This window comes from Eschrichtius robustus, chromosome 11, assembly GCF_028021215.1.
Source record: "Eschrichtius robustus isolate mEscRob2 chromosome 11, mEscRob2.pri, whole genome shotgun sequence".
In the NCBI taxonomy this organism is placed as follows: Eukaryota; Metazoa; Chordata; class Mammalia; order Artiodactyla; family Eschrichtiidae; genus Eschrichtius; species Eschrichtius robustus.
The window spans coordinates 102777142-102803667 of record NC_090834.1 but is presented as its reverse complement, the minus strand read 5'-3'; the positions used below and the strand labels follow the sequence as shown (position 1 = coordinate 102803667).

Sequence of the window (26526 nt, the reverse complement as noted above, 5' to 3'; positions counted from 1 at the left end):
TGTGTGCCACAACTACTGAGCCTGTGCTCTAGAGCCTGCAGCCACAACTACTGAGCCCATGTGCCACAACTACTGAAGCCCACGCACCTAAAGCCCATGTTCCACAACAAGAGAAACCACCTCAATGAGAAGCCTGTGCACCACAACGAAGAGTAGCCCTCGCTCGCCACAAATAGAGGAAGCCCACACGGAGCAACGAAGACCCAACGCAGCCAAAAATAAATGAATAAATTTTTTTTAAAAATTTGTTTTATGGTGCCCACTCTATTGCATTTTTGAGTAGGTTATAAATCTTATTAAAACCAATAAAAATATAATTTCAGAATGTTTAAAAAAAATGATACTCTGATCAACTACTAGCCTTTAGGAATATTAGTAAGATACTATGAATAAACATTCATGGAATGTTTGCTGGAACAATACTTTTGGAAAGTCTTGTTGATAAGAATCGACCAAACTTGATCAAGATTATAAAATACTGTCATTCAACCTAATCATTTGAATCACTCCAACTCTCAGTCAGACTAGCCCTTTATCAATGTTCAGAGGTATTTCCTTTGCAGTAATACTACAAATTAAATCCCAAACACTCAGACATTTGAAACCTTGAGTTATTCCTAATGAAATGATAAAAGGTTAAAATTTCTTAGACATAAAAAAAAAGTGAGGATTGTACTAAACTGTATTACATTAATTTTGTCAATAATGATACACTTTTTGGACAATACTACGAAAAGAAAATTCCTTGTGCTGTAAAGACAGACATACAAATATTCCTGAGAATCAGGAACTGTTCTTCATGACATAACCCAGATATGAAACACCTACAGAAATAATAAATTTAACCACATCTCATGAGAGGTTTCTGGCTTCTTATCCTATGAGGGAATCAGGTTCTTCTCTGCTAAGCCAGGACTGTGGGAATCTTAGTTAAGACCATTCCAGTGTATTTCCTCCCCGACTCCCCCAGTGTACTATGGGTCCTTTCAAAGAATCTGGAACTGTCAAGTACACCTGGAGTTATACCTGCTAGCTGATGGGACACCTCTAGCTCCAAGTGGTCACCTATGACTGCCCTTCAGAATGACTATCATAATAAAGAACACACTTCAGTCTATGTAGCCATATCAAACTAGTTTATGTTCTTTAGCCCACAGAGTTAAGGATAATGGAACAGTCTTCAGTTTTCTTTGGCTGACTGGTAAGAATCTGTGCCATTGCAAACACAGTGGATTAACACCAAAGGAAAGCTGGAACAATCTATATGTAAGATAAATAAAATTCCCCCTGGCTTTCTATGCTTTTACAACAGGAAACTGTTTCTTTTCCTAAGTTAGTTCCCTGATGTTGTAAAAGTAATTTGCCTCCATGCTTCTATCTATCTCTGTTTGCAAGATACATTCTGTATGTTATCTGACTACAGATAATGTTTTAACATGAATTTGTTTTCCTTGAATACCAGGAATCCCAAATTAAGGCAAAACCTTATCTAACATTGTGACTTGTGCATCTTCACTTATATATAATGAGCTAGTTAGGAGCGGCCACCTTGAGTCAACATAAATGAGGAATTTGGTGAAGATGTTTCTAGGAAAAGCTCACACTGTGTATAACTGTGTAGGACGGTGTAGTAGGACAACATGTCATCTCTCTCTGACATTCTTCTCTTCATTGTGTCACATTAGAATGATCATATCAAAAGGGGCTGGATCCATAACCACAGGGAAAAAGTATTTCACTAAATATTTTGAGAGATATTTACATATGCAGCTTACCCTACATGATGGTAATTTTGTTTTGCTGTGTTTCATTTAAGAGACATTAATATACATTTTATATTTGTCAGGCACTTACCTAAGCATTTCACAAATGTCAGCCCATTTAACTTAAAAAAACAAAAACCTAGGGAGGGATAAATTGGGAGATTGGGATTGACATATACACACTACTTTATATAAGATAGATAACTAATAAGGACCTGCTGTATAGCACAGGGAACTCTGCTCAATACTCTGTAATGACCTATATGGGAAAAGAATCTATAAAAGAGTAAGTATATGTATATGATAACTGATTCACTTTGCAGTACACCTGAAACTAACACAACATTGTAAATCAACTATACTCCAATAAAAAATAAATAAATAACAAAATAAAATTTATAAGAAAATTGGAAAAAAAAAACAACCTAGTGAGAATAGGTAGTATTATTTACCTCACCTATGAATGAGGAAACAGAGGCACAGAGAGATTAGATGACTTGGTCAAAGACACACAGCTGGTAAATGGTAGGATTAGGATACAAACCCTTAGTTACAATCAGACTCCCAAATTTTCAGAGGCAGCAGAACATGTGACCCAGAGGGAGGGACCAGGTGCCACTGGATTCCACACCAGCTAACAGAAGCTTCTCCCCACTGCTTTTAAAGAGACAAGGTCTACTTCAACAGCTTCAATTTAGCTATTTCTGTAGAAAAATTACCAAAACACACTTTGCAGTTCCTGGCTGTACTTGCCAGGATAAAGGGAAGTTCATATTCTGGAAAAGTCTGCTGCTTGTCATTTGTTCCTGGGGACCTTTCTCCGTGGAGACAAGGTGAGGGCTCATCTCACTGGAGAGAATCACTGCTTTGTGACACTTGCCTCCTCATTTTTCTCTCACGACAAGGTGGGAAAAATCAAATGCTCTTGTTGGTTTCCACATGAAGGGCCGAGCTTATTTATTGACACTTAGGTTGAAGAAAAGGCAGTCTATTCAATTTGAGAAATAATGCATTGCAGGTACTCTGTATACAGCAGGTGTACTGTGGAAAAAATTCTTGGAAGGATTAAGCCAGGTTTCATTCTGAGCAGATAAATGATATGGAGGGATTTGGGAAGCTGGTGGGTGAGTGGAGAAGTAATAACATTTGCAAGGAAGGATGCTGATGCAAGTAACATTTATCTAGCACCTAATGTGCCGAGATACTAAGCAAACATCGTTCTATTTAGTCCTGTAGGAAACTTTCTAAAGGAGGTAGCTTTTTCTTTAGATACAGGTTAACCAGGAAAGTGAAGTAGTCTGTTCAAAGTCAAAGAGGAAATATGCAGAGGAATGTGGACCAGAATGCAGGCCAGATTTACGGTTAATTCAAATCATGTGAAAAAGAAAGTTAATTTAAAAGATTTTATCGATAATGCTATGGCCATAAAATGTCTTTTTTTTTCTTAATTTATTTTTGGCTCTGTTGGGTCTTTGTTGCTGCCCGCAGCCTTTCTCTAGCTGTGGCCAGCGGGGGCTACTCTTCGTTGCAGTGCCCGAGCTTCTTATTGCGGTGGGTTTTCTTGCGGAGCACGGGCTCTAGGCTCACAGCTTCAGTAGTTGTGGCTTGAGGGCTCCAGAGCGCAGCCTCAGTAGTTGTGGCACACGGGCTTAGTTGCTTTGCGGCATGTGGGATCTTACGGGACCAGGGCTCGAACCCATGTCCCCCACATTGGCAGGTGGATTCTTAACCACGGCACTACCAGGGAAGCCCCCATAAAATGTCTTTTAATATTTTATTTTCCCTTCTAAATTTATCTTTCTACATCCTTACAATTCTCATATATGTTGCATATAGAATATGTGTAAGCAAAGATTTACCTGTTATAATCAGGAATTATGTACTGTTTTATGTTCTACACTTTCTCCTTTTATTTTAGTATTCTCCTGTGTATGTGTGCGTGTGTGATAGTTATTATGTTAATGGTTCCTAGAGTTGCAACATACTAAGGGATCATAATTTATGTAATCTTATCCTAGTGCCAGACATCGGGATTGAGTCTTGTTTGTTCCTATTTGTTAATGTTGTTTTATAAAACTATTCTTTAGAACTTGTTTTCTCTGTTTGAATTGTTCAACATTTTGCAAACATTTCCAATAAGGCAAAGGCTGGGTCTGAACTGTGGACTTTGCCCTTCGCCAAAGCTAAAAGCTCACCCTGACTGTACAGTGTTCTAGAGCCTCTTCAGGTTTCAGTCTACCCTATTAACTGGACAATATGTTTGTTGGTGGTGGTGGTGGTACTTTCCACTGTGTGTATGTGTGCACGCCTATATGTACAGCAGTCTCACATTATGTGATTTGCAGTATTATAACAATGTTACAACCCCAGAAATTTGGCATCAAGCTCATTTTGCCTCTTCTGCTTCATTTTACCTCTTACAAGATGCTTCTGGATAAAAGGTCACATTTGCCTCTCGGAACGTTAGACTTCCACTATCCTGAGGCTCTCAAGGAGATGGAGCCAATGTCTGGAGACATTTGTTTTTCACACCATTTTAACCATTTTTAAGTGTACAATTCAGTGTACATTCAGTATGTTGTGTTACTACTGATGGCTAGTGGGTAGAGGCCAGGAACATTACTGTATGTTCTACAGTACACAGAATTGCTTCCCACAGTGAAGAATTGTCTGGGCTGAAATAGAAGTAGTGCTAAATTTAAGGAACCCTGCTCTAAACTGATCAAGAAATTTTTAAAAAGAACATGAATTACCAGTACCGTGTCATCATGAAAAGGTAAATTAAAACCACAATGAGATAACTCTTCACATTCATAGTTTAGCTAAAATTTAAAAGACCAGCAGTCCAAAAATGATACAAATGAATGTATTTACAAAACAGAAACAGACTCACAGAATTAGAAAACAAATTTATGGTTACCAAAGGGGAAAGGTGTGGGCGGAGGGATAAATTAGAAGTTTGGGATTAGCAGATACACACTACTACATATAAAACAGATAATCAACAAGGACCTACTGTATAGCATAGGGAGCTCTACTCAATATTCTGTAATAATTTATATGGGAAAAGAATCTGAATAAGAACAAATATATGTATATGTATAACTGAGTCAGTTTGCTGTAAACATGAAAGCAACACAACACTGTAAGTCAAATATATTTCAATATAAAATAAAATTTTTTAAAATAATAATAACTTAAAAAAAACAAAAAGACCAACAGTCCAAAGCATTGTTGAAGTGTGGAGTAATTGGAACTCTCCTGATTTGCTGGTAGGAATGTAAAATGAAACAACTACTTAGAAAAAACTGTTTAGCAGTTTCTTATATAGTTAAACATATACTTTCCATTCAATCCAGCTATTCCACTCCTAGGTATTTACCTGAGATAAGTGAAAACATATAACCACTACAAAGCTTTTACATGAATATCCATTGTAGTTCTACTTATTATATCCAAAAAAAGGAAAGAAAAGAAACAACCCAAACACCTATCAACAGATGGATGGATAAATAAATTGTAGTATATTTCTACAATGAAATAATACTCAGAAATAAAAATTAACAAACAACTGATACGTGATCAAATTGTTTTAATCTTAACATCATTATACCACATGAAAAGTACATAGTATGATTACATTATATTCTATATAAGGCAAACTAATCCATAGTGATAGCTGATCAGTTCTTGAGTAGGCTAACAATGGGGAGCAACTGACTACAAAGAGAAATCAAGAAACACAGGGGATGAAGGAAATGTTCTATATCTGAAAGGTGGTGATGGTTTCATAGGCATATACGTGTGTCAAACCCATAGAATTGTATCCTACATACGCTTTTAATTATGCCCATTTATATTATTCAACAATAAATGTATTTTTAAAAGATATAACCACAGCTATAGTGATGTTGTCAAAGACTCTCCTCTCCCCAAACCAATAAGTGGACATAGGGAACAAAATGGCCTGTTGGTGTCCCCAAAGAACTGGAGAGCACCTGGGGGTGTGGGGCAGGATACACACATGGAAAAGTCAAGAATATTCACTCATTCAAGCAATCTCAAATCTGTTCACACAGCAGGTTCCAAAAGGTAAACGAGATCTTTGGAACCATAAGCATTTTCCCATTGAAAGTAAGCAACACTGGTTCCATCTCTACAAGTCTGTATCTTAACTGACCATGCCAAAGGGCATATGTTCCTAAAAAGAAGAAAGCCAAGAACATGCTGGCCAGAGATCTGGAAAGGTAAAGTGCCTCAGCACAAAAGGACTAAGTACATAAATCTACCTTTTTCCTGCTTCCTTCAGGGAATAATAATAATAATGACATATTAATATTATTCTCTGCTAGGCACTCTGCTAAGAGTTTTACATGCACTTTTTCATTCATTTGGTGCCAGTGCGTGGATTACTTCATTTAATCCTCATGTCTATGATTTTTCCCAGGGCACTATTCTAACTGAAGACGTTCACATCGTGGTCTGTGTTTAAGTTACATCCCATTCCTTCAATACAGAAGAACAACCCAATGGACTGATTTGAATTACTGTGTAGTTAACGGCCAGTGACAATATTAATAATAACAATGGTAAAAATAATAACATTTTCAGATAATATATGCTGGAAACTTTTCTATGCACTTAATATGTATTAATTCATTTAATTATCACAGCAATTTTCTAAGATAGGATCTCTTTTCAGAGAATTTATTAATGAGGAAACCAAGGAACAAGGAAGGCAAGTAACTTTTTGAAGAGTACATAGCTTGTTAGTGGTGACATTGGGATAATCATGGACAGCAACTTAATCATGAAAGATGCACTTGCATATTTAAAGAATGTGTTTGTTCGATGCGACCAACAGGGTTTAATTTCCAAAATATACAAACAGCTCATACAACTCTATAACAACAACAACCAAAAAAGAACCCAATTGGAAAATGGGCAGAAAACCTAAATAGACAATTCTCCAAAGAAGAAATACAAATGGTCAATAGGCACATGAAAAGATGCTCAACATCACTAATTATTAGAGAAATGCAAATCAAAACTACAATGAGGTACCACCTCACACCAGTCAGAATGGCTACCATTAAAAACTTTACAAATAACAAATGCTCGAGAGAATGTGGAGAAAAGGCAACATTTGTACATTGTTGGTGGGAATGTAAGTTGGTACAGCCACTCTGGAAAACAGTATGGAGGTTCCTTAGAAACTAAAAATAGAATTACCATATGATACAACAATCCCACTCTGGGCATATATCCAGACAAAACTCTAATTCAAAAAGATACAGGTACCCCTATGTTCATAGCAGCACTATTCACAATAGCCAAGACATGGAAACAACCTAAATATCCATTGACAGATGAATGGATAAAGAAGATGTGGTACATCTGTACAATGGAATACTACTCAGCCATAAAAAAGAATGAAATAATGCCATTCGCAGCAACATAGGTGCAAATAGAGATTATCATGCTAAGTGAAGTAAGTCAGAAAGAGAAAGACAAATACCATATGATATCACTTCTATGTGGAATCTAAAATATGACACAAATGAACCTATTTATGAAACAGAAACAGACTCACAGACATAGAGAACAGACTTGTGGTTGCCAAGAGGGAGGTGGTTGGGGGAGGGATGGAGTGGGATGTTGGGGTTAGCAGATGTAAGCTATTATATACAGAATGGATAAACAACAAGGTCCTGCTGTATAACACAGAGAACTATATTCAATATCCTGTGATAAACCACAATGGAAAAGAATATTTTTTTTAAATGTATGTATATATATATATATATATATATATATATATATATATATATATATAACTGAATCACTTTGCTGTACAGCAGAAATTAACACAACATTGTAAATCAACTATACTTCAATTTAAAAAAGAATATGTGTGTTAAAATATATGTGTCTTTAATGACTGAAATTCAGGGTAGGATAAGAAAGTGAAGTGAAAATTATCAGAAAGAGAACCCTGTGCTTTCTGCCCGTCTCATCCTTCCTTGGAGTTGGTGAGGACTTCAGTGACAGTGACACCAATAAAAGGCACTGAAGAAGGGCTTGGACATAGGTATTAGGGTAGAATCTTCGCCTCTGATTTCTTTGTGTCTTCTATGAGGTGACCCCTTCAGGACTTTTATGATGCTCTTCTAAACTCCTGTCCTTCATAGTAAGGCTAGAAATCTATGGTGACTATACTTTCTCCCCCTCTCCCAGAGCAGTTTTCTAGGTAAATTTATCTCACCTGTTATCTTCTAAGGTTCAGGTAAATGTGTGCCAATCTATTCCTATTGGTTCAGTATCTTCTCATTCCTGGCTGTTTCTTGGTCTTCTCTCTAGGCTAAGGTACCTGCCAAGATGCTCCACTTACAGGGTCCACAGATGCTGCAGATGCTAGAAAAATACTTAAGGAAGAGCCTCCCTGAGTCCTTAAAGGTGAGCATGGGACATTCTTAGGGAACCAAATGGTTGCGTCTTCTTGTAACAGAGGTGAGAAAGAGAATGAGCTTTTACTGAGCACCCATTCTGTGGCAGGAAATCACTCATGCTGCATCTCACATAGTTCACACCACCTCTTGGCAAGGGAGGTCTATTATACTCATGTCCCAGAAGAGGAAACAGGTCTCAGTAATATGACTTGCCTGATACTTTTAAGTGGCAAAAAAACCGCTCTCTGCAGACTCGAAAACATTTCCTTGATTTCTCTTTAAAAGGTTGATCTAAGTACATACTAATTTTTAAACATTTGTGCCCAAGGCAAGGTTAACCACCATGTACCTTCTTGGAACATTTAATAAGTCAACTCCTATTTCTTTGAAATCCAAAAGATTGTGCACTATCCATGGAGGAGACCTAGAAATAATTATATACTATTCATTATTTTATTGCAGCAATATTTGTTACAAAGTGGCTGGATTTATGCACATTTTATTTATATTTTCATTTTTAACATTCAGAGGATTGATGAAACGAGTAAAATGCTTTTCTTTCATTTTTTATTTTTTGGCCATGCATCTTGTGGAATCTTAGCTCCCCGACCCAGGATTGAACCCAAGCCCTCGACAGTGAAAGCGTGGAGCCCTAACCACTGGACCGCCAGGGAAGTCCCTAAACTGCTTTTTAAAAGCTCCTTTTACACCTAAAGATAGAAGCTTAAGTCACATGCAACCACTGCCCAGCACCAGCACCAATGGGGACCTCAAGGTCAGAGCAACGCCAGTACAGTTCATTAGTGGCAATAGAAAGCACTTATAGCCCTTACCTCGTCCCAGCCACTGGGCTTTATCTGTGAACTCATATAAACTTCAAAACTCCCACATGAGGAGGGTGTCACTCTTCTCCCTATGTTGTAGATGATGCATCTGACCAAGGAAACTTAAATAACTTGCCCAACTGGTTACTCTTGAGGCCAGAAATATAATCAACTTACCCAACTTCAACTCACCTGAGCCTACCTGCATGCTTTGAGCAAAATAGACCCTCAACTTCAGATGTTGTTAAGAATGAGGAGAGACTGGATCTCTCATATATTGCTGGTAGGAATGGGAGACGGTACAGCCACTCTTGAAAAGCAATTTGTAAGTTCCTAACTAATCTTGCAACCAGCACACAACCAGCAATTACAATCCTGCGCATTTGCCCCAGACAAATACAAGTTTATTTTCACACAAAACTATGTACATGAATGTCTATAACAACCTTATCCATAATAGTCAAAAGCTGAAAACAACTCAGATGTCCTTCACATAGGTGAATGGCTAAATGAAAGGTGGTACATCCCTACAATGGAATACTACTAAATGACAAAGAAGAAATGACCTATTGATACCTGCAACAATCTGGATGGAGCTCCAGAAAATTATGCTGAGTGGAAAAAAAAGCCAGTCCCAAAGGGCTACATGCTACATGAGTCCATTTATATAAAATTCTTGGAATAACAAAATTATAGACATGGAGAAGAGATTGATGGTTGCTGGAGGTGAAGGAGGAGGTGAGCAGTGGAGGGTAATGGGTGTGACTCTAAAGAACAACACGAGTGATCCTCGTGTTGGTGAAACTGTTCGACATCTTGACTGTATCAATGTCAAAATCCTGGGTGTGGTGTTCTACGGGCACAGGGACACCAGGTCTCTGCACTTTACCGAGTTCACACAGTAAGTAGCCAGGGTTTTATTCCAGGCAGGTTCACCCTTGAAGCCAAGTACTAACCATTATGCTCATCCACTGGGCATAACGCCTTGGACATTGGTCGATAAAGTTGTATATTTCAATTTCTATTATTAGTTTTGTCAAGAACATGCACCCTAATCCTACCATGGGAGTTAGGTTGATGACAGTGACGTCGCGTTGGTTCTGTGGCTAAAAGGGCAGACTCAGCATCCAGCCTGCCTGGGTCTGTGCCTGCCTCTTCCACCGTCAAGCTGTATGTCGACGCCACATTGCTTAACTTTTACATGCTTTAGTTTTCTCATACGAAAAGGGAGTAATGAGGGACTTCCCTGGTGACCCATGGTTAGGACTTGGTGCTTTCACTGCCCAGGTCCTGGGTTCGATCCCTGGAGGGGAAACTAAGATCCCACAAGCCACGCAGCCAAAAAAAAAAGAGAAGGGAGTAATGAGAGCTCTAACCTCTTGGGGTTATTGTCAGGATGAGAAGACTTTATGTTGAACAGGTGGAACTGTGCCTTGCACACAGAGAAGCTATGCAAATATTAGCCACTGTTATTACAGATCAGACCATAAATTTACAGTGGGGTGAATTGTGGATACATCTTATGTGAGGCTAATGTTTTGAAAGACCTGGCATAATTTGGGGTGAGTTGAATCTATTCACCTTCCTCAATCTTAACCATTTGTAAACCATCCTTTTACTCTGGGGAAGAGAAAGGTAAGCATTCTTCTATGGGTAGACTAACTGGCTTTATTTTTATTTACTATAAAAGGACCAAAGAGACAATTGTCCCCGACCTTTAATTACTATAGCCTCCACTTATTGGTAGGAAATGTTTACCTTTACCAGAGGATAATTTTAAAATATATGTTAAAAAGCCTTAAACATGTAGATAACTTTAGGCCCAGCAATCTCCCTTCTAAAAACCTTCCCTAAGCAAATATCAGTTACATATGCAAAGATTTCTGCAAAAAGATATTCTTTAAGGGTCATTGTTTACACTGAAAAGTTGGAAACACCTGGAGTGGAGTGTATCTGATATTTTTCATTTTTTGTGAAGTTTGTTGTGTGTGTACATGAATAGAAGGAAATTTATTAAAGATTTTATTAAATTCTACAATGGGAGAGTTCATAATTTTTATTCATAAATTTCATTGGTCTGAATATTTTCTATATGAATATTTTTTAAAGATATATTTATTGGGGCAAAAATTAGAACTTAAAAAATGGTCTGCAGAAATTCTCATTAGGTGCCTTCCAATTAAAAAAATTCATTATTTCACAGAAATAAACCTTGTCCTGATCAAACAAGGCACTTTGACATCCCTTCCTAATAAGCTGACCCTCTCACTTTGTCCGGATACTGCAGGTTTATGGGACCACCTTCCACATGAACCAAGGAAACCCTTTCAAGCTAAAGGCCCTGGTGGACAAGTGGCCTGATTTTAATACAGTGGTTATCCGCCCTCAGGAGCAGGTAAGGTGCCAGATGTGGAATGAATTTGCATCTATGTTCATATTTGCTATGTGCTTACCACGCACCTGGCAATGTGGTAGACCCTGGGATTATAGAAATGAATCGAGGTGTTGGTTAAAAAGTCCTTGTCCTCAAAAAGCCCACAGCCTGGAGGAGATTACAGATAAATCCACAGATAAATTACAGCGTCGCGTGAAACAGGCAGGATCAAAACACAGATAGCACCCTGCTGCTGCTTAAGACCAAACACACTTTGTCATTTCTTGCACCCAGTTTGTGGGAATAGAGGCAACCAGTGGGAGGTCGTGGTAATGTAGGATTATGTAGATGGTCACTTTTGTTAAAGGTATCGAAGGAGCATTTCCCAGGCTAGATTTCTGCATTGTAATAAATGAAACCCATTTTAAACCCTTAACCCAAGGGGAAAAAAAATATTTCCTACCTTTTAAAAACACCAATTTTGAAACCACACCAACTCATTCGTGCTAACTCCAAACTTCTCATTGTGATACTGTCTTCCCATTGAGATGCTGCAGGGTGTTATAACCTACTGTCATCAATAAAGCAAACAAAACAGGGCAGGAAAAAGACTATATGTGGTAGAGGTTGCAGGGAGAGGATCAGAAATGCTTCTTAGTAGAAATTTTACCAAAACTGGATGTTGAAGACAAATAAGATTTTTTACATGGTGGCAGGGAAGGACTGAACTCAAAGCAGAGAAAATAGTAGTTGCAAGGCGTAAGGTCTGAAACAACAGAGTGAACTAAGGAAAATTAAGGAGCAACTGACATAGTTGGAATTGTTGTTTACATATTGTATGATAATTTTTTAATTAGTGAAACTGAATAGTTAAGACATTTTAAAAATAAAACATATAATGATATTTTAAAATATCAAGTAAAAATCTAAAATTTTAATGTAAATATATTTTATAGAACTTATATAGAAGTGAAATTGGTAAGAAACATTATTCAAAATAACCAAATTAAATAATCTGAAAATGAAGACTTTTAATTATTGATAGAAACCTGAGCTACTTTCAAAAATACAGTCTTAAAAATAAGATTTGTCCAGCTTTATGAGCGATTACTGACATATAAGATTTTGTAAGTATAAAATGTACAATGTGTAGATTTGATACACATATATCATTAAATGATTCCCACCATAGCTTTAGCTAACACTCCATCAGGTCACATAATTACCATTTCTTTTTTTTTGGTGAAAACATTCAAGATCTACTTTCTTAGAGACTTTCAGCTACAGTTGACCCTTGAACAACATGGGCTTGAACTGCACAGGTCCACTTATATGAGGATTTTTTTCAATAATTACATGCTACAGTACAACACCATCTGAGGGTGGTTGAATCTGTGGATGCAGAACAGCAGATACAAGGGCTGACTGTAAAGCTATATGCGGATTTTCAATTGCATGGCGAGTTGGGGTCCATAACCCCTGCATTGTTCAAGGGTCAACTGTATATAATACAACCTTGTTAACTATAATCCCCATACTGTATATTAGATCCTCAGAATTTATTTATCTGGTACAATAAATTTATTTATCTGGTACAAACTGGAAGTTTGTACCTTTTGATATCTCCGCATTTCCCCCACCTAGGCCTCCCCAGCCTCTAGTAACCACCATTCAACTCTCTGTTTCTATGATTCAGCTTTTTAAGATTCCACACATAAAAAAGATCATACAGTATTTGTCTTCCTCTGTCTGACTTATTTCACTTAGCATAATGCCTACAAGGTCTATCCATGTTGTCACAAATGGCAGAATTTACTTCTTTCTTGTGGCTGACTGAAATTCCATTGTAAAGATATGCCACATTTTCTTTATCCATTCATTTTTTGTTTCCATATTTTGGCTGTTGTGAATAATGTTGCAATGAACATGGAGTGCAGGTATCTCTTTGAGATCCTGTTTTCATTTGCTTTGGCTATATACCCAGAATGGGATTCCTGATTCATATGACAGTTCTATTTTTAATTTTTGGAGGAACCTCCGTACTGTTTACATAGTGGCTACACCAATTTATATTCCCACCAACAGTGCACAGGGTTCCCTTTTCTCCAGAGCTTCCCCAGTACTTGTTATCTCTTGTCCTTTTGATGATAACCTTTCTGGTATGTATGCGGTCTTGATGTGCATTTACCTGATGATTAGTGATGTAAAGCACTTTTTCATGTATCTGTTGGCCATTTGTATGTCAATTCCTCTGCCCATTTTTAATGGGATTGTTTGGGGGTTTTTATATTATATTGTATGAGTTTTTAAAATATGTTTTGGGTACTAACCCCTTATCTGATATGTGATTTGAAAGTATTTTCTCCCATTTGATAGGTGCCTCTTCATTTTGTTGATTTTTTCTTTTGCTGTGCAGAAGCTTTTTAGTTTGATGTAGTCCCAATTGTTGATTTTTTGCCTTCTTTACTTGTGCTTCTGGTGTCATATCCAAAACGTCATTGCCAAGACCAATGTCAAGGAGCTTTATCTCTATATTTTCTTCTAGGTTTTTACAGTTTCAGTATTTATGTTTAAGGCTTCAGTCCATTTTGAGTTAATTTTTTGAGTGGTGTAAGATTCGTTCTTCTGCATGTGCTTAGTAAGCTTTCCCAATACCATTTATTACAGAGACTATTCTTTCCTGATTGAGTGTTCTTGGCTCCCTTGTCAAATATTAGTTGATCATATATGCAAGAGCTTATTTCTGGGCTCTCAATTCCATTCCATTTGTCTATGTGTCTATTTTTATGGCAATACCTTAGTGTTTTGATTTCTACAGCTTTGTAGTATAGCTTGAAATCAGAGAGTATGAAGCCTCCAGATTTGTTCTTACTTCTCAGGATTGCTTTGTCTAGTCAATCTTTTGTGGTTCCATATAAGTTTTAGGATTTTTTTTCTATTTCTGTGAAAATGCTATTGGAATTTTGATAGAGGTTGCATTGAATCTACAGATGGCTTTGGGTAATATGATTATTTTAACAAAATTAATTCTTTCAATCCATGAAACCTTAACCAGTTCATTAACCATAAATCCAAAGGTATATCTTTCCATTTGTTTATGTCTTCTTCAATTTCTTTCATCAGAGTTCTGTAATGGCCTTCTTTTTTCTCTTGTTATCATTCTTGGCTTAAAGTCTATATTGTCTGATACAACTATAGCTATTCCTGCTCTCTTTTGGTTTCCATTTGTATGGTATGCCATTTTCATCCTTTCACTTTGAGCCTATGTGTTTCCTTAAAGCTTAAAGTCTCGTAGGCAACATAGAGTTGATCTTTTTTTTTTTTAATCCGTCTAGCTACCCTATATATTTTGATTGGAGAATTGAATCCATTTATGCTTAGAGTACATATTGAGAGGTAAGAACTTATTAATGCCATCCTATTGTTTTCTGCTGTTTTGTAGTCCTCTTGTTCCTTTCTTCCTCTTGCAACCTTCTTTTGTGAATTGATGATTTTCTGTGGCAGTAAACTTTGATTCTTTTCTCTTGTCTTTTGTAAATCTACTGTAGGTTTTTGCTTTGTGATACCATGAGGCTTATGTAAAACCTATTATAAATATAACAGTCTATTTTACTCTGATAACAATTTAACTTTGATTGCATACAAAAACTCTATCTTTTCGCTCCCTCCATTTTATGTTTTTTTAATGTCACTATTTATATATTTTTTATATTGGGTATCCATTAACAAATTATTGTAGCTATAGATATTTTAATATTTTGTCCTTTAATCTTTATACTAGAGTTAAGTGGCTAAAAACCATAACATTACTATATGAGAACATTCTGAATCTGACTATATGCTTACTTTTACCAGTATGCTGTATATTTTCATATGTTTTTATGTTACTAATTAGCATCCTTTCCTTTCAGCGTGAAGAACTCCTTTTAGCATTTCTTTTTTTTTTTTAAGAAGGAATTGAAACATTTTATTCGAGCCAAATTTGAGGATTATAACCTGGGAAGAGCATCTCAGAAAGCTCTGAGAACTGTCCCCCTTTCAGTATTTCTTATAAGCCAGGTCTTTTGGTGATGAACTTCCTCAGTTTTTGTTTGTTAGTGAAAGTTAGTGAAACATTGAAAAAAATGTTCCAATTTTTTCTTAAAAAAAAAGAAAAGCTAAAAGGAGTTCTTCAAGCTGAAAGGAAAGGGTGCTAATTAGTAACATAAAAACATATGAAAATATACAGCATACTGGTAAAAGTAAGCATATAGTCAGATTCAGAATACTCTCATATAGTAATATTATGGTTTTTAGACACTTTAGTATAAAGATTAAAGGACAAAATATTAAAATATCTACAGCTACAATAATTTGTTAATAGATATCCAATATAAAAAAACCAACATCACAAAAAAATAGTGATAGCAAGATATTAAAAATGATATCTTGCTATCTTTTCTGAAGAACAACTTTGCTGGGTAAAGTATTTTTGGTTGGCAGTGTATTTCTTTCAGCACTTTGAATATATTGCCCCCATTTTCTCATGGCTTGCAAGGTCTCTGAGAAATCTGCTGACAGCCTTTTGGGGGGTTTTGACAGTTTTATTATAATGTGTCTAGGAGAGGTTCTCTTTAAGTTGACTTTGTTTGGTGACCTATGAGCTTCATAAACTTGTATATCCAAATTTCTCTCAAGATTTGGGAAGTTCTCAGCCATTATTTCTTTAAATAAACTTTCTTCTCCCTTTCCGTACCTTCTACTTTTGGAACTTTAATAATTCACAAATTGGTTCTTCTGATAGTATCCCATAGACCATGTAGGATTTCCTCACTGTTTTTTATTATTTTTCTTTTTGCTCTGCTAATTAGGTAATTTCAATTGGTCTGACTTTGAGCTCACATTCTTTTTTCTGTTTGGTTTAGTTTGCTATTGAAGGTCTCTATTGAATTCTTCAGTGCAGTCACCGTATTCTTCACCTCCAAAATTTTTTAGTTCTTTTTTACGTTTTCCGTCTCTGAACTTCTCACTTTGTTCTTGTATTGTTGTCCATGATACTGTTAAATTGTTATCTGTGTTCTCTTATGGCTCTCTGAGCATCTTTTGAAAAATTATTTTGAATTCTTTATTAGGAAATTCCTGGATATCCATTTCTTTGGCACCAGATACTGGGGTTTACTGTATTCTTCTGGCGGTTTAATGTTTCCCTGATTCTTTATGATCCCTGTATCCTTGCATAGGTGCCTGAACTTTTGAAGAAACAGTCACCTCTTCCATACTCTGTGGACTGATCTCGGTAAGGGACAATTCTATCTGTGGGGAGAGGCATTCTGGAATGTGCTGTGACCCCAAGTCTAGTGGTGCAGTGCACCAAGTGCAAGGGCATGTAGTGACACTTGTTTGCGGGTGTGTGTGATGTCTTTTCGACTCAGGCTACCGGGATCCACACTGACAACTGTGTGATCCTTGGTGAGCATTGCAGTGGGTCCAAAGTGGCTGCCAGGCTGTTGGGGTTCTCAGTGGTGCCTCCTAGTGCAGTGGCTATGGGCCAGGGCAGGTAGTGGTAGTGGCTGGAGCCAGTGGTGTGCACATACACAGCTGTAGGGGCCAGCTTCAGGCTCCTGTGTAGTGGCAGGGGCCATTTGCACACACACACACAGATAGTGGTGGAGGCCAGGGCAGGAAGCAAGGGCCAGGACCAACTGCAGGTGCACTGGCAGCTGTGGGGGCCCTAGGTGTTGGCATGCACTCCAATGATTGCTGAGTCGTGCCATGAGTGTACAGCACTGGAGACTGGTGATGGGGGCTGGGCTGGGGGCATGCAGGTGGACAGCAGGAGAGGCCAGCTGCAGGTTACTGCAGTTACTGTCACAGAAGACAGGGCCTGATCCAGGCCCACAAACAGCTGTGGGGACCTAGCTATCGATGTGCTCTCCTGAGACTGCACAGTCTCCTTCTCAGCATGCAAATGGCAGTGGAGACTAGTGACAGTCATCAGGCAGTGGCATGCAAGTATACACCTGGAGGGGCTAGCCCCAAACGTGTGCTAGGAGGTGGCTGTCAGCTGCAGGGGTCCAGGCTGGTGTCTTGCACTCATGCAGCTGCAGAGCTGACTGCTGACTGCTGGTGCAGTTCCCTGATGGGGGAAGGGAGTAAAGAGGGGCTCAGGTGGCTGGTATCAGAGAATGTGAATACCTGTGGGGCAAAACTTAATGAAATCTGCAGGGGGTCCAATACTGACTATTGGTTTCTTTAGGGGCGAAAGCTATTGAACTTTTCTGCAGAGCAGGTCAAGGTAAACTGTGAATCACTCCCACCACATGGCTACTGTTGGTAGCCCCTGCTTTTCTTCCTTGTTCCTAATCATCTCTACACATCTCAGTTTTGCCAGTCTGGGTGGGATGAAACAGAAGAGGGACCTTTGTGTGGTGCCCTAAAAGGCTGGGAAGCTGGTCTTCCTTTCTTGGTGAGAGGGAGCTCTTTCTAGATAAGGATTTCCCTGTCAGCACTGAGCAATGCTGGCTTGGTGGATGGGATGATGCAGGCAAAATAAGGCTGTCTTTCTTCTATTTTTGTGCAGTTAGTCTCAGGTTTTTTGTTCTACTGTGTTGCTGTAGCTCCTTAAGTGGACTGCAGAGCTCTCCCAGAGCTGTTTTTGTACATGAGTAGCTGTCTAATTATTGATCTTTGTGAGGGACAGAGGCTGGGGTCTTCTACACTGACATTTTGGTGACATCACTCTTAAAAATAGTTTGATCAGGAGTATCCTTGCTGAATAAGAAGTGTATTTTTGTTTAATATTTTCCAGATATTATAGGACAAAAAGCTTTCTGACTCTTCACTGGCTGAAGCAATTTTTCCTCTTATCTATTCCTTCATCCTCAAATAATCCCATATCAGTGTTAATAATTTTGCTAGATATATTTAAATGACTAGGGTTTTTTTTCCTAATCACTTTTTTATTTTTATTATTTTTTTAGCATCTTTTTTGGAGTATAATTGCTTTACAATGGTGTGTTAGTTTCTGCTTTATAACAAAGTGAATCAGCTATACATATACATATATCCCCATATCTCTTCCCTCTTGCATCTCCCTCCCTCCCACCCTCCCTATCCCACCCCTCTAGGTGGTCACAAAGCACCGAGCTGATCTCCCTGTGCTATGCGGCTGCTTCCCACTAGCTATCTATTTCACATTTGGTTGTATATATAAGTCCATGCCACTCTCTCACTTCGTCCCAGCTTACCCTTCCCCCTTCCCATGTCCTCAAGTCCATTCTCTACATCTGCGTCTTTATTCCTGTCCTGCCCCTAGGTTCTTCAGAACCATTTTTTATTTATTTATTTAGATTCCATATGTATGTGTTAGCATATGGTATTTGTTTTTCTCTTTCTGACTTATGTCACTCTGTATGACAGACTCTAGGTCCATCCACCTCACTACAAATAACTCAATTTCGTTTCTTCTTATGGCTGAGTAATATTCCATTGTATATATGTGCCACATCTTCTTTATCCATTCATCTGTCGATGGACACTTAGGTTGCTTCCATGTCCTGGCTACTGTAAAGAGAGCTGCAATGAACATTGTGGTACATGACTCTTTTTGAATTATGGTTTTCTAAATGAGTATGTTTTTTAATTGTTGGTGGAATTGTTGTTTGTTTAACAATGGTATCATTTTTTTTTAAAGAAAGCTTTTTCGTCTTTTTCTTGGTTTCATAATTTATAGGAGAATTGTCTAACCTGTTAACTGTATCGGTTTTAATAAAGACATGTTCATAGACCACATGTTCTAAAAATCTTTGCACTAAAGCAAGATTTATTCTTTTGGCCAGGGATTTTGCTTCTCAATTGTCATTTTACATGAGCTGGCAGGACTAGATTAGCCACAATCCCAAGTGGATGCTAGCTCGGTTTTTGCTGGCTATTGACTATGCTGATGGAAGTGGATTCAGTGACAAAAAGAAGGCACAGGGTTCTCAAGAGCAGAAAGAGACAGCAAGCCTCAGTGCTCAGTCACTTTTCAAGCTTCTTAATGAGTTTTATGGAGGGATAGAAGAATAATTTTAAATGGATCATTTTTGCTTGGTTTGAAAATTTAAAGCAATAACTGAGTTAGGAGTAGTTTTGTTCAGGACATTTTTCATTGTTAATTGAATCAGGGAGTCCTTGACTTGATCTCATAATGTAAATACTCCTTCAATAAAATCAATACAACAAAAAAGCTAATATTTTAGTATTTAAAAGTATCATAATATAATGGAACACTGAAAACGAATAGGGCAATCACTAAATACAAGCATTTTGGTTGATTCTACTTTTCCCAACCCAAACAGGAGATGACAGATGACCTTGATCACTACACCAATACTTACCAAGTCTACTCCAAGGACCCTAAGAAATGCCAGGAATTCCTTGGTTTGCCAGAAGTCATCAACTGGAAGCAACATTTGCAGATTCAAAGTAAGGGAACCGGGATGTGTGCTGGCTACTGAGATCTCCCATGTCTGTATTTGTAGTGTCACTTTTCATTTTTTAATTTTTTTTTAAGAGAGAGAATAGAATCCCAGCTTTCTTTTTTTTTTTAATTAATTAATTAATTTATTTATTTATTATTTATGGCTGTGTTAGGTCTTCGTTTCTGTGCGAGGGCTTTCTCTAGTTGCAGCAAGCGGGGGCCACTCTTCATCGCGGTGCACGGGCCTCTCACTATCGCGGCCTCTCTTGTTGCAGAGCAGAGGCTCCAGACGCGCAGGCTCAGTAGTTGTGGCTCACGGGCCTAGTCGCTCCGTGGCATGTGGGATCTTCCCAGACCCGGTCTCGAACCCGTGTCCCCTGCATTAGCAGGCAGATTCTCAACCACTGCGCCACCAGGGAAGCCTCACTTTTCATTTTGAATTACAGCCCTACCTCCTCTATATCTTTACTCCAAGTCCTAGACACTCAGCCTGCTGTCCATTCTTTCTCTCAGCTGCCACTACTACCTCCATAGTTGTTAGTTCACAAACTTATTTGGGAGCTTCCCAGGTGAAATCTGAAACCAGCCCCCATATACATGTATGGCAAGGAGAGACCTAAGAAAGGGGCAAACCACTTCCGATTGGTAGGTGGCAAGCTTAATAAGCAGGGGAACTTCAGGCTTGTCTCAGGAGACTGCAGGATGAGTATATCACCTCACCCACCTGCCAAAATCTTAAACATTTATATAGTGGCCTTAACTGGGTTCAGTCATGTACCCAATCCATGTATCTCAACACCACATTTCAATCTCAGGCTGTGTCCTTGGAGAAGTTTCTGGGAGCTGGGAAGGCAAGTGGGAAGCACATTCCAAGGAGGGGAGGGAGTGGTGAACCTCCAGTTGCCTGGGTCCAGCTCATGGGTCAACAGGTAGCACGTCTTCTTGATGACCTCCTCCAACAATAGTGAATTAGAACTTGAAGACTGCAGTACATGGGGTTTACATAGGAAATCATGAATAACATAATTTCTTAATAGCTAAGGATTCATGGTTTATTCCAGGATCTATTAGAGAGCTTGAATATGGGAGCAGAACTTTCCTTCTGTCTCATCTCCGTTTTATCATTGTCTTATTTACAAAGGAGAAATTTAGTAGTTAAGAATGTATTTGGGAATTCCCTGGCGGTCCAATGGTTAGGACTCCGTGCTCTCACTGCCAGAGGCCTGGCCCAAGTTCGATTCCTGGTCAGGGAACTAAGATCCTGCAACAAAGATCCCCCAAGCTATTGTGAGGCCAGAAAAAAAAAAAAAAAGTATTCTCTGGAGTCAGACTACCTAAAATTGTGACCTTGTTGGGCCGTTGGACAGCTTTTTCCTGATACTTGAAGGAACAGTGATATCTCATATAATTCATTTCCTCCATCTAGGTTCACAATCCAGCCTGGATGATGTGATAAAAAATCTTGCGGCTATTAAATTGGGCAAGGTGAAGCGAACACAGTGCTTTCTCTATATGGTCTCTGAGACAGCAAAGAAATTGGCTACTTCCTTGCTGGATGAAAAAAACGTATCACCCAATGGTGATAAATACAAGTCCATGTAAGTCTGAAAGAAGTTGCTCTGGGGAATTCCCTGGTGGTCCAGTGGTTAGGACTCTGCACTTTCACTGCTTGCCAAGGACACAGGTTCAATCCTTCTGGTCTGGGAACTAATTAAGATCCCGCCCGCTAGCTGCATAGCGTGGCAAAAAACAAAAACAAAAACAAAACAAAACAAAAAAGAAAGAAGCCTCATATCTGTCACCACTGAATTAGCCAGCACATTCTAGGACAGTCGCAAAAAAGCACAACAAACTGGGGTGGCTTAAAACAGCAGAAATTTATTCTCACAGTTCTGGAGGCCAGAAGTTCCAAGTCCATGGGCTGGCGAGCCTCTGTCCCCTTCAAAGCCTCTGGGAGGGAATCCTTCCTTGTCTCTTCCAGATTCTGGTGGCTCTAGGCATTCCTTGGCTTGTGGCTTTGATACCAACCAGGGTTCTTGGCCTTCCCCAATCAATAGAAATTGATTAGAGGCCAGACAAGAAGTTCAGGCGAGGCTTTATTGGGAGCTTGCTGCAGCAGGGGGGAGGAGGAACAAGCAACAGGTTCCCTTGCTTGCTTGCTGGCTGAGGCAGGGGGTCGAGCTGGTTCCTTATATGGGGTGAGAGTAGGGGTGTGTCCAGGGGTCGGGCCGGAGGGGTGGCTTAGGTGGCCTGCCCACCCCTTTGGTGGTGTTGTGTGCAGGGGGCATGAGCAGTGCCCTGCTTTTGCTCCCAACACCCTGTTTTTTTGCTCCTGGCTCTTCAAAAGTGGGAATTGGGCGTTTTTGGTCTTTTTGTCCCTTTGTCCATAATTTGCCCCAACTGCACATGCACACAGTTATTTTTGGTTTCTTATCGTTTCTTTGTATTTTGTTGCCCGAGGAGAAGTTCGTCCAGGTGCAAGCATTGTAGCGCTGCAACAAAGGGTTCCAGGTCCCAGCCTGGCTCAGCTTCATCACTCTCATTTCTGAATTTGCCTTCACATGGGCTTCTCTGTGTGTGTTTGTGTCTTTTCTTCTGTCTATTATAAGGACACTTTTTATTGGATTAAAGGCCCACTAGGTAATCCAGGATGATTTCATGTTGGGATCCTTAATGTACTTACACCTGCAAGGATGCTTTTTCTAAATAAGGTCACATTTTCAGGTTCCAGGTGGGCATACCTTTTGAGTGGACACACCATTCAACCCACTAAACCTCTTACCTTCTCTTCCAGCTTTTGCTTTGGTCTCCTAACCATCCATTTTCTGCCAAGCAGCCAGAGAAATCTTTTTTTAAAAAAAATGCACATTAGACCATGTTCTTTCCCTGCTTAAAAGACTCCAGTACTTCCCATCTCACTTGGAAATAATTCGGAACTCCAACATGACCCTATAAGAACCAACACACATCTACTTTTTAGACCTCATCTCCTCTCTTGCTTACTGCCCCCAACAACACTGGTCTTCCTCCTGCCATCGATCATTGCAAGCTCAGGCTTTTTTTTTTTTTCGAATTGTATTTTATTTTATTTTTTATACAGCAGGTTCTTATTAGTTATCTATTTTATATATATTAGTATATATATATGTCAATCCCAATCTCCCAGTTCATCCCACCCCCCCATCCGCCTTTCCCCCACTGCTGTCCATATGTTTGTTCTCTACATCTGTGTCTCTATTTCTGCCTTGCAAACAGGTTCATCTGTACCATTTTTCTAGATTCCACATATATGCATTAGTATACGATATTTGTTTTTCTCTTTCTGACTTACTTCACTCTGTATGACAGACTCTAAGTCCATCCACATCTCTACAAATGACCCATTTTCGTTCCTTTTTATGGCTGAGTAATATTCCATTGTATATATGTACCACATCTTCTTTATCCATTTGTCTGTCAGTGGGCATTTAGGTTGCTTCCATGACCTGGCTATTGTAAATAGTGCTGCAATGAACATTGGGGTGCATGTGTCTTTTTGAATTATGGTTTTCTCAGGGTATATGCCCAGTAGTGGGATTGCTGGGTCATATGGTAATTTTATTTTTAGTTTTTTAAGGAACCTCCATACTGTTCTCCATGATGTCTGTATCAATTTACATTCCCACCAACAGGGCAAGAGGGTTCCCTTTTCTCCACACCCTCTCCAGCATTTGTTGTTTGTAGATTTTCTGATGATGCCCATTCTAACCAGTGTGAGGTGATACCTCATTGTTATTTTGATTTGAATTTCTCTAATAATTAGTGATGTTGAGCAGCTTTTCATGTGCCTCTTGGCCATCTGTATGTCTTCTTTGGAGAAATGTCTATTTAGGTCTTCTGCCCATTTTTTGATTTGGTTGTTTGTAAGCTCAGGCCTTTTGAGTCAGCTTTTCCCTCTGCCCCCACCCCACCCAATCCTGACACACATGACTTCTTTTGCTGTTCAGAACTGCTCAAATGTCACCTTCCAGAGAGTCCAGGCTAGACCACTCCACCTAAAATCACTTCCCAGTTATTTTCCACACATGACCCACTTTTATTTTCTTTGTAGCACTTATGATTATTTGAAATTAGCGAATTTAGTTAACAGTCTTACTTACTGGATGTTTGAACTCTCCCCAACAACGTTGCAAACCCCACGAGAGAGAGCAGGTACCTTCCCTGTCTTGTTCACTGATAGATCTTCCACAGATAAAACAGTGCCTGGTATATAGTAGGTATTTAATAAATGTGTTCAGTAAATTCACTTGACAAACAAAAGTTTTCCAATAAAGAGAATTTCAACAAATAATATATTTTCCCCCATTGATGTCCAGTCTAACACTGAATAGAACTGAACACTGATGGTGGAGATTTGAGCTGAAGATGCCCAATCCCATGGCCTTCCGTTTGTACTCCTGGGAGAGTTTTATTCACTTTGTATCAAAGAATCTCTCTGGATCCCCTTGTCTGCACTGAGGATAGACAGGATGGGAGATATTATCCCCATTTTCCTGACAGAAAACAGACTCAGATGATGAAATAGCTTGTTCAGGTCACATGGATGGTTAAGGGCATAGTGGGCTTGAGTCTAGATCTCCTAGTTCCACCTCATGGGCTCTTCCTAGGACACCTCCCAAAGCCTCTTTACAGCCTGCAGATGCCTTCAGATTCAGTGTTCTGTGTCTCGGGGGCTGCCTGCACTCCATGTCACTGCCCCTTTCTGGACTTCAGCCTCCCCACTTGTTCAACATGGTAGCCAAGGACCTTCGCACATCAATATTTTAAGCTCTGGCTCCACTGCTTGCTAGCATGTGCTTTGGGGCACTTGTTTATATCTCTGCAACTTTTTCCTTCTGTGTAAAATAAGGATAAGAACACCTGCCCTATCTAGGTTGGAAGGTTGCAGCAGAGGCCAAATGAAACAATTGTAGCTAATTTCTGTAGAGGATTTATTATCTGCCAGATGCTTGTTCTAAGCCCCTACATCCATTGACTCATTTAAGCCTCACAATGATTCTATAAAGGAGGTGTGATTATCATCCTTATTTATTAGATGAAGAAATAGAGGAAGTGGGAAATGAAGTAATCAGCCCCAAATCACCCAAGGAGTCAGATCATGAACCCAGGCAGCCTGGTTACAGAGCACTTACGCTTAAATATGCTCCTATTCCCCTCTCAGAACAATTGGGGCAGGGGACAAATAAAATACTCCACAGTATATGTGATATTGTTACTGAACCAAACAGCAAAAGAAGTCATGTGTGTCCACTCGCAGTAAAGCCAATCTACTGACACTGGGTTGTGGTGAAGGAAAGTACAGCGTTTATGGCAGGGCACCAAGCAAGGAGAATGGGCAGCTCATGCTCAAAAGACTTGAACTCCCCAGTGGCTTTCAGGGAAGGGGTTTTAAAGTCAGTGTGATGGAGGGTGCTACAGGGTTGTGGTCAACTTGTGCACAGTTCTCGAATTGGTTGGCATCAAGGTGAAGTTTCAAGCATCATCAACCTTCTGGTTTCAACCAGTCTAGGGTCCATGTTCTTGAGGTCAGCAGTTTTCATCTGGTGGGGATCTACTTCCTGTAAAACCAACTTAGGAATGTGTGTCAGGCCCTTATCAATATCTTGCAGGGAATTGTGAGTCCAGTGATTCTGCCATGTGGCAGATTTATAGTCTAAATTGTTACCAGTTTCTCAGCCCAACAGCTCTTCTGTTTCTAGCTCTTCACATTTTCTAATCACTAACTCTGAAGTTAGCCTTTTGACACTCAAGGGAGGCCTGGGAGGCTAAAGCAAAAGCTTTTTATTTCAAAGGACAGGGATACACAGGCTTGTATACAGTTTCAATATTATGGGCTATTCTTTCCCCTTGTTCCCAATAGCCATCAAAAGGTGTTGAAACTCTCATCCCTGGATCCTACCCACGCTGCCTTGGTGAATAAATTCTGGCATTTTGGTGGCAATGAGAGGAGCCAGCGATTCATCGAGCGCTGTATCTGGGCCTTCCCCACCTTCTGCCTGCTGGGGCCTGAGGGGACCCCTGTGTCCTGGGCCCTGATGGACCAGACAGGAGAGCTGCGGATGGCAGGCACCATACCTGAGTACCGGGCCCAGGGCCTCATCACCTACCTCACCTATGTCCAGATTCAGGCTCTAGACAAACTTGGCTTCCCCATGTATTCCCATGTAGATAGGGCCAATCACATCATGCAAAAACTGAGCTTCAACCTGCAGAGTATCTCCGTGCCCTGTGACTGGAACCAGTGGAACTTTGTACCTCTGTGAAGCAGCCCTGAACACAAGACAGTGTTGAATGGACGGGGCATGTGGCTGGAGGAGCCGATGGGTGATGGAGAGAGGGAATAAACTGTAATCAATGGTAATGAAGGGTCCTGAGCTCTGAGGAAGCAGTGATGGGTAGTGAACAGGATAGCCTCAGTCTCTGTGCTCAAATACCTCCCAGGATTCCCTTAGTTTCCTCAGTAGGAAATAGACCAGGCACCCCAGCTGTCTGGCTTGTACAACTCCCACACTTTCAGCATCCTAGTCATGCTTTATACTTAGTTGCATGTTTTTCTACATTGTTCTTCCTGGACCTACTAGCTCATTGACCCTTTCCAATTTGCCAGAAGGGTTGTAATAATTTGCGGGTTCTATGA

General features: G+C 39.5%; 1 protein-coding gene across 4 annotated transcripts; it reads left to right on the top strand.

Moving 5' to 3' along the window:
* Nucleotides 1-2369: 2369 nt before the first annotated feature.
* LOC137771756 (glycine N-acyltransferase-like) lies at nt 2370-26526 on the top strand. Of its 4 annotated transcripts, none has more exons than XM_068555386.1 (7): nt 2370-2596; nt 6211-6352; nt 8124-8219; nt 11324-11431; nt 19729-19855; nt 21277-21448; nt 25750-26526. In XM_068555386.1, the coding sequence occupies exons 2-7, from the start codon at nt 6350-6352 to the stop codon at nt 26150-26152; spliced, it is 909 nt and encodes a 302-aa protein (XP_068411487.1). In that variant the 5' UTR covers nt 2370-2596; nt 6211-6349; the 3' UTR covers nt 26153-26526. The 4 variants fall into 4 exon arrangements, with proteins under 4 accessions (XP_068411487.1, XP_068411490.1, XP_068411491.1 ...); XM_068555388.1 differs by lacking the exon at nt 2370-2596 and adding an exon at nt 2654-2668; XM_068555389.1 differs by lacking the exon at nt 6211-6352.

What these genes read in the sequence shown, in the direction of transcription:
- LOC137771756 (XM_068555386.1), top strand. An exon ending in GCCTCCCTGAGTCCTTAAAG is followed by an intron (nt 8,220 to 11,323) that starts GTGAGCATGGGA and finishes CGGATACTGCAG; the next exon opens with GTTTATGGGACCACCTTCCA. An exon ending in GGTGATAAATACAAGTCCAT is followed by an intron (nt 21,449 to 25,749) that starts GTAAGTCTGAAA and finishes TGTTCCCAATAG; the next exon opens with CCATCAAAAGGTGTTGAAAC.